Here is a 21,247-nt window from a genome sequence, read left to right as displayed (position 1 = left end):
AGTATAGTCAAGAGTTGTGTCCAAAAACATATAGATTAGAATATACAAAACTATAATTTTGCCTGTGATTCTGTATGGGTGTGAAACTTGGTCTCTGACATTAAGGGAGGAACATAGACTGAGCGTGTTTGAGAACAGGGTGTTGAGGAGAATATGTGGACCGAAGAGAGATGAAGTGACAGGAGGTTGGAGATAACTGTATAATGAGGAGCTTCATAACTTGTACTCTTCTCCAAGTATAATTAGAATGATCAAGTCAAGGAGGATGAAGTGGGCACGTCATGTAGCACGAATGGGGGACACGAGGAATGCGTATATNAGCACGAATGAGGGAGACGAGGAATGCATATAGGATATTGGTGGGATATCCAGAAGGAAAGAGACCAGTGGGAAGACCAAGGCGTAGGTGTGTGGACAATATTAAAACGGACCTTAGAGAGATAGGATGGCATGGTATGGATTGGATTGACCTGGCTCAGGATATGGACCAGCGGAGGGCTCTTGTGAACACGGTGATGAACCTTCGGGTTCCATAAAATGCTGTGAAATTCTTGAGTAGCTGCAGAATTGGCGGCTCCTCCAGAAAGGCTCAGCTCCATGAGTAAGTAAGTAAGTCAAGAGTTGTGTGTTAAGTGGTCAATAAATCCAATCTCCAAATCGAAACCACGTCTATAATCACCCATACACGTGGTAATATGTTGAAGATACAATTAATGAAGACATGCTTTTCTGCGAACCCATAGCAAGAAGCGCAACAGCAAAAGAACCATGACAAGGACGAAAGATTAAAAAGGAAAAAAAGAAAAAAACATATCAGTGGCATTGGATGGAGATGATTAACATGTTTATACTATTTAAATTGTTGATGATTTCATGAAAGAAAAATGTATAAACGTGTCAGACTGTGTTGGACTGTGCGCGGACGCAGCTCTTGTAGTGGCGGGAAAGAAAGCGGACCGCAGGCCTTATTTAAACGATAAGCACCGAAGCTATGTGAACATCCTGTAGGACAAATCGCGAATCACTGGCAACGAAGGAACTGTACCCAGAACTGGGGGAAGTGGTGATCACTGTGATGAAACCTGTGAATTACATAAAGACTCGTCCATTGGAAAGCAGAACTGTAGAATTATGCGAGGAAATGGGGGACAGTTATCATGGGGTTTCTCCCCACCTTGATCTATGTGGCCTCGCATTGAGAGGCTATCTGTAAATGAACTTCTGGTTGTCAGCTCGCTTTGGGTGCACGCTTTGTAACTGAACTATCTGAAGTCGATGGTATTACTCGCTATTACTTACTCTGTTAACACTGCTGAGGTTTCATAACTGCCTGCCTTCCTACATTCTTCAGCACCAGACGGTAGGACTAGATGACAAGAATTATTTGTGGGCGCCAGTAAACAAGATATGCTAACAAAATTTAGGGTGAAGTGGAATAGGTGAATTCCACTACTCAGTGAGACAGAGATGGGATTCCTTGCTTGACGAGCCTTGCTTCGACAAGACGGTAGGACACAAGATGGAAAGATGTATTAGTTTTATTATATGCACTGATTGCATTATAAATACATCTCTTATTGCGGCATGAGCTTCACTTTAATATTGTATTTCAACAATGATTACACTTGTTGCTACATTGTTATACTGTCAGTCCTTGTTGGCCAACCTGATAAGCTGAGTCTTAACAATTACTTTATAGAAATGTGTACCCCAGAGCGACGCCGCTTTTGGGTCTGTGTTGCACTAGAATTAGATGTGTACTACTTCCGGATTGACTCCGCTTGAAGTCACTAGTTTCTGCAAGTCGTCAATTTCCAAAGACGTTGCCTCTTAACTTACCATGGTTGGTTACCTTTAAAATTTGGGGTTCACGAGAGTAATTATTTCGGCCAATGGAATTTATTTGTTAGGCGGTTGGATACTTTAAACTTGCAACGAACTTGAACGGTCATAATTGCTTTGTAAGATCGTGTAGGCAAATTATCTAGCCAACTACTCACTTCTTTTGGGTTAACCAATGTCTGAATTCTAAGAATTAATACAATGAAGGAAAACAGCAGGAAACAAGTGGCGCTGGAAATGATCAGTGTATCTGAGATCGCTTGGTTAATCTCGCGGTAGCGTACTTGGTTCATTCACTGTCATACAAGCCGGAATGTCGCGGGTTCGAGTCCCTTAGGTGCATACTTTTTCAATTTACCTAATCCTTCCAGTCGCACTAAGGCCCTGGTGTCGACTAAGCTTCTAACAGAAATGAGTACCAGGACTGTTCCTGGGGGGTAAAGGGCGGCCAGCGCTAGTGGTTAGAGTTCCTGCTTAAAGATCCAGAGTCCGGGTTCGATTCCCGGCGCTACCAAATCTTCTGAGAAGTAGTGAGTCTGGAACGGGGTTCACTCAGCCTCGTGAGGTTAATTGAGGAGCTATTTCAAGGAAATAGCGGCTCCGGTCTAGAAAACCGACATTAACGGCCGTGAGGATTCGTTGCGCTGACCACGCGACAGTAACTTCGCCGACAATCGGCGGTCGCTCGGTCGGTATTGTTCGCTTGCGGACACAAGCCACGGGGTTGGTTTGTTTTTTAATGCGTACTTCTAAAGGCCTTGTTGTTTCATCGATGCAATATCTGCCACAGTCACATGGGATCCTGAATACACACTCTTTCGTCTGCTGGGCATCTGTAACCGGTCCAGTTTTCGTCTATGTCCCACGGAGTGTATGTTTAGTCCTGAAGATGGTTCTGACATTGAAACGTTTCCCGATGCGTCTGAATTTCTCGGAACTTGATACACGGGATGACGACTGGGCCCTGGTATACTGTGCCGATGGCTTCACTACAGATTTAACGAATTCTTTTGGATATTCACTGAGCATCAGATCATGCCTTATGTTCTTAATTTCGTTGTTAAAATCCTTCTGATTTCGACAATGACCTTCACTCAGGTGACCAAATTCTGAAGGTTTTAGATAGGCTAGTGAGACTTTTGTTTCTGTTTTCTGTCCGTTAGCTTATTAATTCTGGGATGACTTGAAGTGACAGCCAAACAGAGACAGTCAAAAAGTTGCAGGCGGATGCTCCGTTTCATTGTAAGAACATTAATGGCAGAAAATGCAGTTTCACAAACATATGTGATGGAAAAACAAAGAAGAAATATCATTGCTATTTCATGTAAATTTGGATATTCATTCTTCATAGAATTGAAAGTACTTTCTAGTCCTTTGTCCGATGATAATTCAATAAGTTTAAGGGTTTCTGTATGGAAAATTGCTGTCTCTTTGTTTTCGACAAAAGGGTTTACAGTCCACATATCTTGCCTCTGGGAACCTCATGTTAGGCATAATATTTTTCAAACAATAACAACATTTTCAGGTGGGCTGCAATAATATCTGAAACTGAATTCTGTGAATAGAAATCATCTGCTTCCATAATGTAATCTGAGTACGACTGAAACATTTCATTGTTTCCTTCTGCAATCATATTAAGCCAGAGTTTGAGTTTCCTTTTGAAGGATTCGATCTTGTTCCAAGCACTAAATACTGTTATAATCTGGCCCTTGACGTTTTAAATTCAACTTGTTTATGTACGAAAGTATGTCGCTGAGATAACGCCAGCCTGGCTTTCCATTTATTATCCTGGAAATAATGGGTCAAGTCGCTTTGCTTATCAATTAGAAACAGCTCAACTTCCTTTCGGAGTCCATATAACCTCTTGAGAACTTTACCGCGGGACAGCCAACGAACTTCCGAATGGAAAAAAAAAAAGATTTTGATGATCAGGGCCCATTTCATCGCATAAAAGCTTTTAACAGTTTTGTATTTAAAGCTCTGTTTTTATACAATTAATAATTTTAACAGATTGAGACAGGACTTCATTAAGCTCAGGTGCCATATTTTTGGAGGCCACGTTCTGCCTATGAATGTAGCAATGCGTTGACAATAAGTTATTGCCAGCCATATCCTTAATTTTAGTGACTGATTCTGAATTTTTACCTGTAAGGCACGCAGTGCCGTCAGTACAGACTCCAAAGCAGTTTTTCCATTCAAGACCTTTCTCTTCTATGAAACCATTTAAAACTTCGAAAATTTCACTGCTGGCAGTGTGCGTAGGTAATTCAGAAACATTTAAAATGTCTTTCTTCATGTTACTTTCATCATGGTCAATATGTCGCACATGCGTAAGTATAATGCTGCTGTCCTGAATATCGGTAGATTCGTCCAGTTGTAATGCAAACAATTTCGATTTTTTAATTTTTTCAATGATTTCGCGTTTCTGTGTCTTCTGCCATATCAGATATCCGCCTTACAAGTGTATCATTCGACAATGGGATGTCTTTCATTTTGCTTGCCGCACACTGTCTGATATTTCTTTACAATTAGCAATCAAAGAAGGCTTAACGAGTTCTTCGCCAACGGAGTACAGGTTTTTACATTTGACTATCTCTAATGATATTAAATAGGATGCCGTCAGAAGTGAAGCCTTCGTGGCTGAAGCTCTGGAAATAATTTCCTTTTCTATATTAAGTACATCTCTTTTAGGCATAAAGAATTCAGTGTGTTTGTTGACTAGATCGGAATGTTTTGTGTTGAGATGTCGGGTAAGTCGCGATGGCTTCACAGCTTCATTTCCCAGAACAGTAACACAACTGACACAATGAGGTCGTGGCAGTTGGTCAGTGTCAGGGCCTCGTATGAAACAGGAATTAAAATAGCTCTCCGTGTATTTAAGAGTGAATGCAGAAGTTTTCTTCTGTGTGCTGGTAGTTGTCTCCTCCTTTTGTACATCCTGGAGATCGCTCTGTAGGCTTCAGGTGGATGAATCACTATTTGTTGCGTCACAAACACCTTTAGTGCGAGATTTCTTAACACCAAAATTAAACCAAGTCCCTTGTCCTTTATTCATAATATAACTTAATTCTGTAGGCCTATTAATTTTAAAGAACCACGGAACTCGGGTTTCGAAACAAGGACTTACACACTGCAATGCGAACTTGCGAAGAAACAGTATCCAGTATTAGTAGATCTGAGAACCGGATGCAGACTGCCTTGATCTTCAATTTCAATGGAAAAATGTTCTTTACACTTCCTTGCTGAGTGGTCACTGACATTTGAAACACGGATGTTATTTCGTTCAGTTTTGAGAACAAAGGATACGCTGCCCATTGTTGTAATCGTATTGCGGGAAATTTCTATGTGACCAGTCCTTCCCTTTCCTGAATGTTGAGAAAGATTCGATGTCTGAAAATTCCCGATCATTCATGAATACTTCTATATTTAAAAACACGCGGCTTGGTCGCCGACATTTGCCACACAGATGTTATTTAGGCGTTCTGGGTACGAGCTTTTCGATACATTCACGAATATTATTCTCCTCAGAATATTTCCGCTATAAAATATTTATTAATGAAGAATGCTTATAAATCTAAAATGACAAATTCCAGGAGAGCCCCTTGCGGCCCGATATAATTTATGCCAAGGCCCGGTACCGGGCAGCGGCCCGGCGGTTTAGAAACACTGTTCTAGAGACTGAACGAGAAGATAGAAGTTTTGAACTGAAATATAGCAAGCATTACCCGAATTTACTCTGCTATTAATTTCCTTTGGGATTAAATTTTTATTTATTACTGGTGTTCCAAAATATTTTAACTTTGCTACATTTTCGAAACGAACAGTATAAATTATGAAGCTCCTCGTTATGTATTATTTCCCAAGCTGTCATTATTCAACACCTCTTAGTTCCAGTTGTTCTCCTCGGGTCCTTATTTCAAACATTCTCAGTCTGTGTTCTTCCCTTGTTATGACAGGCCATGCTTCACACGCATAAAAAAAAGAGATAATATTTAATTCTCTATGATTTAATCCTTACGCTTGTAGATAGCAAATAGAAAGCCAAAAGTTCCTGAACTGAGCGGTAGTAACAATTCCCCAAGTTTAATTCACCCGTAACATTTCCATCGACGCAATTTTGCTTTGTTAGCCTCGTTTCCAGACACATAACTCCGGCACATTTTCTAAGAATCTGTTGGCTATTTTTATGGGTTTGTCCTGATAACCAGACAGGAACGTATGTCAGTTTCCTCCTCGTGCAAATTATTATCATTGGCCAGAGAGTGACGTGTTTCATTGCACTGCAAACATCCTTTTTTATTATTTTTTATGCCCTTCTACTGATGCGTTCCAAAGAAAAGGTTAAAAAAAACATGGCGATAAGCCATTTAGTTATTTCAGACCAATGTGAATAGGACACTCATCCGACAAAATTTCGAGTTTAATGAAAATAGTCCTGAGCCGGGAAAGAGCCGGGGTAGCGCAGTCGGTATAGCTACTGGCTGGACGACCGAGGAGTCGGAGTTCGCATTCCGGTAGGGTCAAGAATTTATACTTCTCCATGTCGTTCAGACTGGCTCTGGGGTCTATAGAACCTCCTATCTAATAGGTACCGGGGTTCTTTCCCCGGAGGTAAAGCGGCAGGGGCGTGAAGCTGACCAATCACCTCCAACTAGTGCCGAGGCCAATAAAATATGGATCTGTACATCCACTCCCCCATACGCCTTCATGGCGTAGTGCTTAATTATTTAAGTACAGGAACAACATTTTATGTAAGATTTGAGGTTTTCACGGCGGTGACTATGAAGAATGCCGTCTTCTGGGATGTGGCGCCATGTAGATCTTGTGTGAACCGAAGCTTCGGAGGAAAGTATCGCTTCCATCTTTAGGGTAGAAAAATCCGCGAGCAAGGAACCAGCTTCAGTAGGTGGGATAGCGTAGTCAGTTTAGCGAGTGGCTGGGCGTCCGAGGGGTCGGAGTTCGAGTCCCGGTAGTGTCAAGAATTTTCACTTCCCCATGTCGTCCAGACTGACTCTGGGGTCCACCCAGCCTCCTGTCTAACGGCTTTTTTCCCCGGGCGTAAAGTGGCAGTGGCGTGAAACTGACCACTCACCGCCAACTATTGCCGAGGTCAAGATCTATACATCCACTTCCCTATACGCCTTCATGGCGTATTGCTTAATTAGTTAAGTATAGGGACAATTTTGCCTTTTTTTAAAGCTTTTATAAGAATATTGCACAACGGAGTAATAGTCGAAGAACACTAAAATGTAGATTTCGGGAGCCCTTCTTCTGCGGTCTCGGCCCTGAAGTGCTATGCTACTGGAGGCAGGTCCAAGTGGAGAGCTACAAAGTAGATAACTTTCAGTCCAGTATGACATACAGGTTTTACAACACTTCAGTCTTTATTCGCCTTACATGTTTCGATTCAAAAGAATCATCTTCAGAGGCGCACCACTACGAGCAGGAAACACTGTCACATAAGTTGTTTTAACATTATGCACTTAGGTTATGAATAGTGCTCACTATATCACAGTTTGCCCTATGCAGCCACGTTGACGTGTAGATTTTCGTATGATGTTCCCTTTAAGCGTATTTGCTGAGTATTCGATTGGGTTTCCCACTGCACGCAATGTGATGTTCACTTTTCCATAAAATAGCTTCCCTATGTATTTAAAATTGTATTAAAAATCTTTTGTATGTAAAAAATTAGTTATTATGTTAAAAATCGTGAACCAGCATTGGATTATGCTGTTTTTTCTTCCGGATGGTAGAAGATGTCGACACAGCACGCACGTAAACTACACAACTAACAATAAGAACATACAACCAAGAGAAGTGATCGACATCTTCTACCATCTGGAAGAAAAAAAAACACAATAAATTAATGACGGTCCCAGTAAAAGTGGTATCAGTTGTTGCACCGAACAGATATCGCAATCTCAGTGCCATATGAACTCAATGAACCATGACAGACTAGAATTAATAGTGACGCTTCAGCAGCCATTTCTCTTAGTTTTTCAGATATTCTCGAGCTCACGATGGCGCCCGTGCTTCTGCTTATAGTATTCTGTTTAACTTTGCTTTTGCTGTACATATTCTCCAAGCAACGGCCACCGAACTTCCCGCCAGGTAAAAGCTTGTAAAATGTCTACAGAATTTGTCTGCTATTTTGTTTCTTTGCGTTCTAACAACGCAACTACTCAGAGACTAACAACAAGCGTTTAAACTACTACTGCTATAATTAAACATCGCTGGTGTGTCCCAGAATCTGGTGTCTTGAGCGCATTGTTGTCGCACTAGTTCAAGCGGCTTGAGTCTGCATCTCAGTATTACACTTACACTACACTAATTCACACGGCTTGAGTCTCTTGAGCCTTCTCACTGTCCTCTCGTTGTGAAGAAGCTGTACCGCTTCCACGTTGGTGGTCGTGAAGCAGATCTTCGTGCTTCATAGCTATCCTTCTAATTTCAGCTGTGATAATCCTAATACCAAGATCCGTGTGGATGTTACTATTACGGGCGTACCAAGGGGCATTCACCATTCACCTCAGCACTTTGTTCTGAAATCTCTGTATCCTTTGGATGTTATTCTTACTGGCACAACCCCACGTCTGCTAAACTCACAAGAGAAAAATACTCATATGGTAATGATATTTGTTACAGGCTATCTAATTCCAGTGAAAGACACTACTTATTAAAATACGTTTCCTTTTTATTATAAATGAAAATTAGGCATTTGTCGTGTTTATAGCAGTTCCATACTGACCCTAAAATGCGTTAGTTAATCAAGTTTAGTCTTATTCTTCCATATATGTCTAGGTCTTCAAAATCGTTTCTTCTATTGAGATTTTCTTACTAGAATAACATAACATTATGTGTACGTATTATGGCAATACGTATATACCGTTAGCGCTTAAGTATGCTTAAAGATCTGTATGCTCGTGCATAGTTTCATAAAACCTTTTGATTATGAAAAACGTCATTGTTTCTTGTATCGCATTGGATTTCATATTGTATTCTTATAATATACTATTGACTTTTTCTTAATCATCTAATTTTTTTGCCATTTTCTTGATTTCTGATCGGGTACTGAAAATCTGAACGAGCCGGCCTTCATAACACTTTCGCCAAAGAAATGAGGGAACATTTCATACGTGCAGCACGTGCGAAGAGACGGATTCGAATTCTGTATTTGAACTTCCTGTTGCTTTACTACGAGTATATCTAACACTGTTTGTTCTGCTACACAGTCCGTCAACAATGCAACGAACCGTTCCCCCTTTCTTTCACTTTCACGTTCGGCACAAAATATTTCGGCTCTAAATGGCCCTATTCATGTGTCTTGCTATGCAAGGGGCAAAGTGAGTATAAAGTAAACAAACATAACATACAACAATCAAAAACAATATTAACATGTGGGATCCTGCAGATTAGAGATTGCAGACGTAACACAACAACGGGCGTACGAACAGAAAAACAGGCTACTTCAATAAAATTCATTCATCAGTAATCTGTCAAGACGACAGGTCCACAGTCTCTTCCAAAACAGTTCCTCCACTTGATGCGATCTAGAGCTTTCTCCTTCAAATGAAAATATCCTCTTCTGTCCTCAAGGTCATCAAGCATCTTCTTACGTCTTCTGGTCACTTATATCCGCCACTCTATCTTTCCTTCAATAACTTCTTTTAGAAGGCAGTTACCGCGTAAGATATGACCAATCCAATTAGCCTTCCGTTTTCTTATTACATGTAGGATATTCCTCTGCTCATTCATTCATTCATTCATTCATTCATCCATCAGTAATCTATCAAGACGACAGGTCCACAGTCTCCTCCAATCTGAAGAAAATGATACAGATCAAAACAAGTGGACGACGCCTCAGGTGTAATAAAAATTTTACAAAATTTTAATAGATTTTGATTTAAAATAAGTGAACTACAGTGTATACAAGTTAGACTACGATTACAACGGTTTGAATAACGAAGCGTGCAGTTGCATATGCGATGAATGGATAATATTAGTGCAGTGTAGCAGTTTTACCATAGTAAGACACCTGAATATGGCCATTTAGGGTCGAAACATGTTGCGCTGAAAGTGAAAATGTAAGAAAGAAGGAACAATTTGCTGCATAGTACATAAACAGTTTTAGCTTAATACCAAATTGAAAATTTTGTATCTATCAGAAAAACTGAAACCACTGGAGCTTGTAATTCATAGAAGATCCAAAATGTAACTATTAATGCAAAGAATGTGAAAATATCTTATCCCTTTGTAAGATTTGAGGCTTTCACGGCGGTGACTATGAAGAAAGCAGTCTTCTGGGATGTGGCACCGTGTATATGTGGTGTTAACCCCACATATACACGGTGCCAAATCCCAGAAGACTGCTTTGTTCATCTTATCCCTTTGCTTCNCAAAATGTAACTATTAATGCAAAGAATGTGAAAATATCTTATCCCTGTGCTTAGATTTCACGCAAACTCAGCTTTGTCTACTATTCCTGCGCAAGAGATAGTTTATTTCAGACAGATCTGGGTCTGTTAACTTCGAAATATGCGACACGAAACCCAGTGAGTGCACTTCCTGCGGTTGCCACGAAGGAGTAGTAAGAATAGATCCTAGCGAAATATGCCCCTGTATGAAAGATAACACACACAACATTATTCCCAGTGGCATCAGAAAATTGCACTGTTTTCACATGGACGTAGAGGCGAGAATAGGAATTCGATTAGGTTCAAAAGATCAGGAAATTGTTTCAGGGGGGTTGACAAGTTTATTTAATTAACTTTGTTCTATTCCCCCTCCAGCTTATATCCTTCGTTGCTTAGAGATTTCACTAGTCCGTGCACAATCTGTTTTATGGCAACTTTTAAACCTAAAATTTCCTCTTGCCCACCGTTAGACCACCTCACAGCTTAATATACTCGTATATCTAATTTCCCGTGACCCATCATCAGATCGGCGCATATAGACATCGATGCTGGGACGCCATTAGACACACTCACCCAGTACCACAATCTAAACCTGCAGCCCAACGGTGAGATTTGAGATTTTCACAGCGGCCGAGGGTTTAGATTGTGGTCGCAGGATTTCTGATACCATGTAGTTTTGTGAGTGGCTACTTATACTCTGAGGAAGAGAGGAGTGGACTTCTCCGAAATGTCGTTAACAACCAAGAATATCATAATATCTTACTGTTTTCTAGGTCCTCCCCGCCTGCCAGTGTGGGGGAGCTACTGGTTACTGCTCCTGAATAATTTCAAATTCACTCACATTGGCTTCCATAAACTGGCGCAGAAGTACAACACCAAAGTCCTGGGCCTGTATCTTGGGTCCTTTCCAACCGTAGTGGTCAATGACTACGAGAATATCAGGGAGGTGCTAACTCGACCAGAATTCCAGGGCAGGGTCAAAATGTTTGTCACAGATGTGCGAACCTACAACAAGAACCTGGGTGAGTATAGGTTAGGTTACATGTCCCCTGAAGAGTGATCACACTTAGGCTATTCTCTGCGTTTTGTGCACACTCGTGAGCATTTTCGGAACTCACATCGCGCAAAACTTGCGAGTGTATGAAATTTGTGTGGACATTCACGCGAAATTTCCGAAGTTGTGAAACGCCTTTTTTAACAAAGTCTTTTGTCAGCACTTTGAACAAGATCATGCATCATTCACTAGAGATCGCCGACCGATCACTCCGTTCTTCATCGTGAACGTTTGCCCTCCCGCTCATCTTTGAACATTCTACACCACTGTCTTGCAGGTCCTTCATTCATAACATTTTGGCCGTAAACTGCGCATAATTCACGATGGCCTTCAGCAGCCCTCATGTTTGTAGCATGAAGAAAGCGGATAACAACGAGAATTTCGCAGCTTGCGGGATTATCTGTCGCAGGAAACATCATGATAGACCCGTTACCAGGCAACGGATGTCCTTCTATTGTTGAGAGCATAACTTCGGGAATGTGTTTACTGAGCCGTTGTCTAGCAATGGACATATCCGTCATAATATTAACCATACGAAAGACTTTAATTAGTTATTTAAGTAATATGCTTTTTTGCTTACGATACGCTGTTCTTGGCAAATCATGAACTAAACTTCCTGTTTTCTTAGAGTAGTATGTAAATCAACGTACAAATACATGCTTCTGGACGTTTCTTAAACGTAATATAACACATTTATTTCATTATTTTTTTGTTTACCATTTATCTGAAGCAATTTTCCCTTTGAAAATGTGTATAGTTCCATTCTGCAAGACGAATTTTTGAAACGCTCTGCGCATGTGTGTTATAGGGATTATTTTTACGGATGATGTATTTTGGGAGCAACAGAGGCGCTTCTCATTAAGACATATGCGGGACTTTGGGTTCGGAAGGAGATTTGCTGAACTGGAAAGTATCGCTAAGGAAGAGATACAAGATATGCTGGACCTTCTCAATGGACGGCGCGAGGATAAGGTAATAATAACAGATCAATTCCGTAGACTAGAGCTTTTCTGAGAAACTGATGGTCGTCCAACTAGTCACNCAGTTCTTTATTTTTAACGCGCCAACTTAACAACTACAGAAGCCAAAAAAAAAAGTCAACACAAACAAATAAAAACGGGTGAAACATATTAAAAAAATACATAAATAACAGGCGTTCAATCATCGTGAAAACCTGGAAACAGCGTCGAGCGAGCATAGCATTCCTCACAGATTGCTGCTGTAACTGCCGATAGCAGAATGGGTCATCAGCGCTGATAAACGCGCGCACTCTCGCTAGCGTAGAGAGGATGGAACATTTCTCCGCGACTACTGTGCCCTTCCCCGCTAGTGAGAGTGCAGTCGTGTCGCAGATTCCTTCACACCAGTTTCTGTACATGCGCACATTTATAGGAATACTATAAAAAGATAACACAAACTTACTGTGCTTTATAATAGATGCTGGAAGTGACCCCCTTCTGCTTGCAAACATGCCTCGCATTGCATAAATAAATCATGCTACATTTTCTGAAGTTGGTCCACGGTAATTGAACTAATTACACGTGTTATTTAATTCCGCAGAGCTTCAGTGGTGCGAGGATTATTCTTGTAGACTTTTCCTTTAGGTTTCCCAAAGATAAAAATCGAAAAAAACTGAGATCTGGGAGGCCCCAGTCCTCTGCTGATTGTTCTGTCTTCAAACACTTCCCGTATTGCGACCATGGATGCATTAGACGTATGTTTTGTAGCGTTGTCTTGCTGAAAATACCCATATGGTCTCTCTCCAGCAGTCAGCTGATTGAAGAAGGGATTCAGTATATCATTAAGGTAGCGGTCAGAGTTCACGATTTCGTGGAAGAATAAAGGGCCACGGACTTACAGCACACCACACCCCCACCATTTTACTATGTAATGGCACCTGCTGTATAGCGTGAGGATTTTCATCGCTCCGTATTCTTACGTTTTGTGCATTGGCATGGCCACAAACGTGAAACCACGCTTCATCAGTCATGAACAGAAGCTGTGGATCCATGACTCCATTGTGCACATTTTGCAGCGGCCAGTTGCAAAAACGAATTCTTGCTTCATAATCTGGTTGTTTCAGCTCATCCACAACTGTTATTTTATACAGGCGAAATTTGATTAATTTTGTGACTGCGAAAGCAGATCCTAGCGGAACACCGTTTTCCTGTGCTAAGCGTCTTAACGATTTTCGAGGAGTGATCTGTAGTAGTGTCTCAATATCCCGAACATTTTCTTCAGTCAGCACAATCCTCTTCGATTGCTTCTTTATGTCACACACTGAACCTGTGGCCCGCCACTTTTTCACAAGCTTGGATACACACGATTTTGTGAGAACTGGCGCGTCAGTATATTTACGACGAAACTTCTGTGAGTTCTTTCTTGCAAACGTTTTGACAACAAACACACGCTGTTCATTAGTGAACTTCATTTCAGTATAAACGTCGACAGCTTACTGACATCTCTAACACAGACTGACTATTAATGCTACTTATGTGCAGTGACAAGATCACGCCAGCCGACGGCGCGCATTTGTCAGCGCTTATGAATCATTCTGCTATCCACAGTTACAGCAGCAATCTGTGATGAATGTTGTGCCCGCTCGATGCTGTTTCTAGGTTTCCTCGATTATTGAACACCCGTTATAAGACACTATAATGTCAAGTGGGATTTGTGGTGGACAAAGTGGCGCTGGGGCAGGTTTTCTCAGAGTACTTCGGTTTCCTCTGCCAATCTTCATTCCACCAATTGCTCCACAATCGCCCTCACCTATCATCTGGGACTGGTACAATAGGCCAGAAGTGGCCGCAGTACAAGGGACTTAGTCCCACCCCACTAGCAATAACAAAAATGACACTATAATGCATAGAAGTGTACTATAACAACAACTCAGATCTGTTTCTGGATATGTTTTAGCGGCGGACCACTTCCAAGACGCTAAAGAACTGTGTTCTCTTTCAGGAGATTTTCTCAGACGGTTTCGCCCTGGTACCTGACCTTTTCCATTCAGTATTTTACAATGCCTTATGGTTCATAATAGCCGGACAACGATTTCCTACCAAGGAGCACGATAAATTGCGATATTTTACTCGACAAGCCCTTCGCTTCCAGAAGTCTATCGATGTCACAGGGAATGCGATTGCGCAGACTCCCTGGATACGACACTTCGCGCCATATTATTCTGGATATAAGGATCTCATGGAGTCAACAGCAAATTTGCTCAAGAACATGGAGGTAATTCTATTGCTAACTGCTATGGATGGGGGAGGGGCACACGGTAGCATAATTGGTTGAGGCACTAGACTACAAGACGGAAGGTCACGGGATCGAGTCCTGATGAGGTCATTGTTTTTTTTTCAATTTACCTATTTTTTTGCAGCCGCACTGTGGCCCTGAGGTCGACTCAGCCTCTAACAGAAATGAATATCAGGAATCTTCCTGGGGGTAAAGGACGGCCGGCGTGTAAGGCCGACAACCTCACCGCCATCTTTGAGCCAGTTGTATAGAGAAAATGTGGGAGCCTCGAATTCTCACAACCCTATGGACCTTCATGGCTTGTTACAGTCGTTGTTTACATTCCTTACAGAACGGACAATACCTTGTAAATGAAGCAACGACTAAATAATTAACATTAACATTACCACAAAACATAATACATCTCTGGATCGACCATCTTTCAATTTTCATGGGTACGCCTCTTTGTCGTGGAGAATGATGGGATAATACATGTAATACCTAATATCTATGAACAATTTCTTCCCTCTTGGTATGTGATGTTGAAAAATGCAAAGTAGGTCCGTTTCGAAATACGGTGTCTTAGTCTTGCGCCACATCTGTACTCAACATACAATATTTCTAATCACATTTTTTTCATTTAGAGGTTTCTGTTCAGTAATATAGCAATTGCTTGGGCTAATATCACGATGTTGGGCCAGAAACCCGGGTATCTATTTTGTGTTTCCTTGGTTTGATCAGTCCTGTGACGCGGGGCAATACTTACTGGCTACGAACTACTCTTTTCTTGTTGTTCCCCATTCAGTTTCAATTCAGCAGTCACCTACCTTCTTGAGATAATACAACGAGGGCAGTGTTAAGGGATCTGGTCTAACATTGTATCAGTAATGTAGTATTATTATTGTTATTTCAAGCATATTCACCATTTATTTTGCCAGTCTGTCGGTCACCAGTTTAGTGGCGTAAGAGAAACAATGTTCTTACACCGCAGACACTCCTCCACTCAACATACTGATACTGCAGACACTCCTCCACTCAACATACTGACACTGCAGCCACGATTTTTCCCAACATACTGACACTGCAGACACTCCTCTTTCCAACATATTGACACTGCAGACACTCCTCCACTCAACATACTGACACTGCAGCCACGATTTTTCCCAACATACTGACACTGCAGACACTCCTCCACTCAACATACTGACACTGCAGACACTCCTCTTGCCATCACACCAACATTACAAACACGTATTGATACCACAGACACTCCTCCACTCAACATATTGACACTGCAGACACTCCTCTTTCCAACATACCGACACTGCAGACACTCCCCCACTCAACATACTGACACTGCAGACACTCCCCCTCTCAACATATATTCTACACTGCGTTAGAGTAAGATATTTGTTACAGGAAGCGGTCACCGAACATAAGGCGACTTATTCTGAGGATTACACACGAGATTTCATAGACGTATATCTCAAGGAGATGAAGAAACACGAAAATGCTCAAGAACCTTCCACTTTCTCTGGTGAGTCTCATTTTCCTGTACTGTCAAAAAGCCACATATCAACACCCAATATCTTACACAGACTAGGAACAGATAAACCGATTTCAATTATCTTAATAGTTTGCATCCTGTTGTGTGTTATACACGTATATAATAAGGATCCTTTTTGAAGAATTAAATGCAAATAGATAGATTCAATTCAGCAACTGAGACGGGTATCATTGGACGCCTGATGATGACCCAGTATAAGGGTCGAAATATGTAGCGTCAATAAAAACAAATGTTGATACAATAGTGACTACTTTGTTTTTAAATACATAATATTATGTGATTGCATACTTTTATATATATCTATATACCGATTTTAATTGTTTCTTGCTTTATAGGGTTTTAATTGATTATTTTTATAGAGGAGCAGCTGCATGTAACGGGTATAGATTACTTGTTCCCCGCCTCCACTACTGTGACAGCCACCCTCAATTTTGCCATGGCGTTCCTGATCAATTACCCAGACGTGCAGACTAAAATGCAGGAGGAGTTAGATGTCGTAATCGGGCGTGACCGTCTTCCCACCCTGGATGACAGGACGAGGTCAGTAAAAGGAGATCCATTACAAATTATCATTCACTTGAAAAATATAAACAGCGCTTACGTAACAAATTTATGGCACTTTCTGTAAAACTGAAAAGTAAAAAGTCACGGCATCTGATGTTAAATAATTAAATAACCCAGTATTGATGTTTTCGTGAGCTAACTGGCAACACTGGCCAGTTGATACGTGTGAGAGTAGGTGACTACATAATTCAATTTACATCGCTATTTTAATTAGTGTATTGTTTCCAGATTTTTGTTCCTTAAAAGCGACAACAGAAATCTGTTCAGACTTTCAAGACGACTTTTGGACGAGCTTGACACTGGGGGCAAAATGGTGATTAGTGATAAGGCCCAGGTCTTTCAGTATTTCCTAAAAATAAGACGCCAAATTCTCCAAAGCAATAGTTCATAGTCTCCGAGATAGAAGAAGGCGAAGTCGAAATAAGAGTTCAAGGACATGATAATTTAAACTTCTTATATAAAAATATGTTAGCTATTATCAATATTGTCCTCTAAAAGAGTCAGCTAAATGCCTATAAGTTGTCGAAAAGACCAGATCTTTGGCCGGAGAAGTAGATTTTCGAATGCCAAAAATATGTACCAGTAATTTAATTCTATGAAAAAGCCTGGCAAAGCGCTGCGTGGCTTTTTCGTATTACCTAAAATAAAAGTTTCCCTGCAAGCATCTCATTTTAATCGTTTTAAGAGATCAGAGATATGTGATGATAGTACCAAAAGGAGTTTCTAGAAATTACTTTAGCAAAGCTTTCAGACATGACAGATGATTTAGAAATGATGCAGGCCTGTAAAAGCAGAACACGAGCTCGAAGTGCGAATACGCTCACTGATCACATTGTTCCGTGTTAGTGTCGTGACCAATACTAACGGGTTCTGGATTTCATGATTGGATTTCACAAACCGTAACTACAAATAATTATAACACTCCAAAGTTTACTGTAACTGTAGCACACAAAATAAAGTCATCAGCACCTGCTTTCCCTAGTAGTTGCTAGGCAACAGATCTCAACAATGACTATGCCTTCATAATGTTTTCACTATCTGCTTCCTGGCAACGGCTTTTAACACAGGAGCTATATGAGTCATTCCAGATATCACAATGAAGTCTTCTTGCCATTTCTTGTTAAATTACCTTGGAATGCCGACCCTCAGAACTCGAAACAGTTCTCCAATGCTAATTCTCTATTCCAATTCTCTGATCCATTTCCCTGATTCCTGCTAGTCAAAGTCAAACAAAGTTATGTTATGACCGACGGTCGGTCGGCCAGTCTGTCATGGAATAAAGCACCCGTCTGGGGCTTAAGACCATCTTTATTACTGTCAGACAGTTGCGGGTTTGCTGATGTCGGGCGCTCTCTCTGATGAGAGGACGGGTCTCTCGTTTGCCAGTAATAAGTCTGCTGTCAGTATGTCCGGTTTACATTTTACATGCTATTAAATGTATATGTACGAGTATATACAGAGCTTCTGTCAGTCCAGGCTCAGTATAGCAGATCGTGCCCTATTATTAGTAGCTTCTGCTACGACGGAAGACTAGTCACTTGAACGGTCGTATGCTTGACCGCCGCCAAGTTTAAGTCTCTTATATTTCCTGTGTCGGGGTTCGCCTTGTCCAGTGTTGCGAACATTTGCATTTTCATGATTTTGTATTACTTCTGCTTCTTGCCTGCATAATTTTGTTATATAATCATATGTGTATATATATATATATAAACGGAAGTTTGAAAGCCATATGCACATCACGAACAGGTATGCGCCTTGGAAAATTTCCAATGGTGCGGATAACCTTGTTTTGCAGGCGCTGCAATTTCAGTACATGATTTTCTGACGCAAAATTCCAGGCGGGGCAAGCATAAGTCATGATACTCCTAATGAGTGCTTTGTGGAGGGTCAGTTTACTGTTAGTGCTTAATCGCTCAATTTTGAATAGGAATATATTCTAATGAATGTTCTGAAGGCCTTGGCTTCTATCATTTCTATGTGTAATCTCCATGTAACTTTCTTATCGAAGATTACGGCAACATATTTTACACCCGCAGACATAGCAAACCTTCGGTATATAGCCTCGGCGCGGACCCCATAGAAACACCTTCCTTTGTCATTGCAGAGATGTTACCATGCAGTGTCCTAGCAAACAGTCTCGGCGCTGAACTACAGAAAACACCTTCGTGTCTCGGGGCGTATTTCTACAGCCGCGTGTTTACAGCTCTGTTGCCTAGCAGTGGGTATACACGTTACAATACATTATATGAACAATCGGGCTATTTGCCAGGCTTATATATCCTTAGTACACGCGGATTTAACAGAAGTTGTGATGCAAAACTAAAAGTAACGGTACACATACTGTCCAGATTACCATACAACGAGGCGTTCCTCAGGGAGGTGATGCGCAAAGAGACGTTAGTTCCGCTGTCCGTGGCTCACAGAGCCATAGAAGACACTGAGCTTGGTGGCTACAGCATTTCCAAGGTGAGTAATTGTAAGAGTATATTTATAAATCTTAGTAAAGCTTATATCAATCTAAAAGGCGCACTTGTCAATTGGGAGTAACTTGATGCAGGACACAGTGGTTATGGTGAATCTGTGGAGCTTCCATAAAGACCCCAACTTCTGGGGCGATCCTGAGGTATTCCGTCCCGAAAGGTTCCTGAACGCGAAGGGCGAGCTGCTCAAGAAGGACTTTTCTTTGCCTTTTGGAGCAGGTCAGTGTTATTCAGAATTAAATCTTTTAGATTGAGACGCCGTGTACACAGAGCGTCGTTCTCGATTTGGTAGCAGTTCTGCTTCGAATTCTGAAGACCATATGTTCACACCCTGGCACAGAGACCGGCTATACTGACTAAAATTATTTTAATTTTCCTCAATCTCTCCAGGAAAATGCCTTAAATAAGGCATGACCGTTTCCTTCCACGTTTTTCCCGATTAATTACTCTTTAATCGTCCTACCTTTCGGCACTATATAGCTAGCAAAACAAAACAAACTCCGTGGCCTGTAGTCTGCAAGCGAACTATACCAACCGAGCGACCGCCGCTTGTCGGTGAAGCTAGTGCCAACTTTTGCGGATAGAGGGTGTCGCGTGGTTAGCGCAACGGATCCCTACGGCCGTTAATCTCGGTTTTCTAGGCATTTTAGGCAAAGTCTTGGCATTCAGATAACCTTCCTCGGCTTCCTGTTTCAAATCAGCCAGAAAATGTAATATTTGTAAAATATTGGAAATGTTCAGATTATCCATATAAAATTCATTTAATTTTTATGTGAATTGGTAAAGCTCTCTTTTAAAACAAGAAATGTTGTGATGTCTAGTTTCTTTTGTTGACAGAGTTTCCTGCGTATTAAATACCTTGTTTATTATTTACTATCATCAAGAGCATTTTACTGCATAACAGTGCTTTATAAAACATGTGGGTGAACTACTATATCAACATCCTAGCGAGCACAGCTGCCATACAGTCTGAGCTATTGATGGTGTTGTTATATATACCCTAACAGTAGACACCGTGTGGTCTGATAATTACGTGTATGCTATAACCCACTCACTGCCTTGTGAACAGGAATATGCCTATGAATATTGCGTAACACAGTGAAGTAGAGCAATTCTATGCTGATTGCATCCCGGGCAAAGGTTCTCAAACTCGGAGCCAATACTGCCCGACCTTCGTATCTCGTTGAACTTGAGACCCAATGTCGGGGGGCACGGTTATAAATTTGACAAAAAAGACACTAATATCTACGACTTTTCCAGATTTCGGTATAGACTTTTTATTAAAAACTGGAAGTGTGGCACTGTCGAAGTTAAAACTCACGCAATGGGAATGTTGCGCTTTCTTTACTGTTGTAAGTTCTTTGACTCATAGACTACGTGAAGAAAGAGCATATAGAAGATCGTCTTCCACATTGCGTCTATTTCTGTGTATTGGTTTCAACTTGAAGCGAAGTTAATTATACTAGTTCACACTTCTAAGTTGATGGGAATAGCAGAAGAAATCTTAAAAAGTTTTCTGAAAGTGCTAGATCATGCAGGAACCTGAGTATCCATAACAGTGTTTCCGAAAACGATGAAAACTCGAATTCGGTGCTGGGTGTCAATTATCATTGCTATAGAATTTCCTTGTGCAATTTCCGGTATTTCATCAGAGTCAGATATGAAAAGAAGTTTGACCAGATGAAAGATATTGTTTGATCTAACCGGGAAATAGTCCGAGTTTGCTTTCAAACTGAGCAAATACAATTCAATTTTTGAGCGTAAGCTTTCATTCAAGTCTGTGGCATTATTTCTCCTCCGAGACAATGAGCCAGAATTTGGAAACATGTACATCTTCTTTCCTTTGAACTCTGACAACCACATATTCACCTTCATCTGAAAATATTTAAATTTGCTATACAGGTCTATGATGAACGGTGATCTGCAGGGAATTATTCAGTTGATTCAACAAAACATCACAACTGCAAAACGTAGGATTCGGATCAGTCTCCCACTTTGGCTGAACAAATATTTAAATCTCATTTTTTATTTCTTCACTAAAGAACACTACAAATTCTTCATGCTAGTCATATATGCGTTTTAAGATTTTGCT

General features: G+C 41.0%; 1 protein-coding gene across 3 annotated transcripts in view; it reads left to right on the top strand.

The window, feature by feature from the left end:
• The first annotated feature begins 6,344 nt into the window (after positions 1-6,344).
• Positions 6,345-21,247, top strand: part of LOC111864257 (probable cytochrome P450 304a1) — a 29,461-nt gene continuing 14,558 nt past the window's right edge. For all 3 annotated transcript variants that reach the window (XM_023851361.2, XM_023851360.1, XM_023851359.1), the window contains exons 1-9: positions 6,345-6,356; positions 7,838-7,953; positions 11,030-11,278; positions 12,119-12,282; positions 14,272-14,544; positions 15,964-16,081; positions 16,471-16,651; positions 19,024-19,141; positions 19,233-19,374. In XM_023851361.2, coding sequence (XP_023707129.1) covers positions 7,863-7,953; positions 11,030-11,278; positions 12,119-12,282; positions 14,272-14,544; positions 15,964-16,081; positions 16,471-16,651; positions 19,024-19,141; positions 19,233-19,374 — 1,336 coding nt within the window. In that variant the 5' untranslated portion in view covers positions 6,345-6,356; positions 7,838-7,862. The remainder of the gene's footprint in view (positions 6,357-7,837; positions 7,954-11,029; positions 11,279-12,118; positions 12,283-14,271; positions 14,545-15,963; positions 16,082-16,470; positions 16,652-19,023; positions 19,142-19,232; positions 19,375-21,247) is intronic.

Source organism: Cryptotermes secundus, unplaced genomic scaffold (genome assembly GCF_002891405.2).
Source record: "Cryptotermes secundus unplaced genomic scaffold, Csec_1.0 scaffold33, whole genome shotgun sequence".
Classification (NCBI taxonomy): domain Eukaryota; kingdom Metazoa; phylum Arthropoda; class Insecta; order Blattodea; family Kalotermitidae; genus Cryptotermes; species Cryptotermes secundus.
Note: the sequence above shows the minus strand (reverse complement) of the source record. Positions and strands in the feature narration are given on the sequence as shown.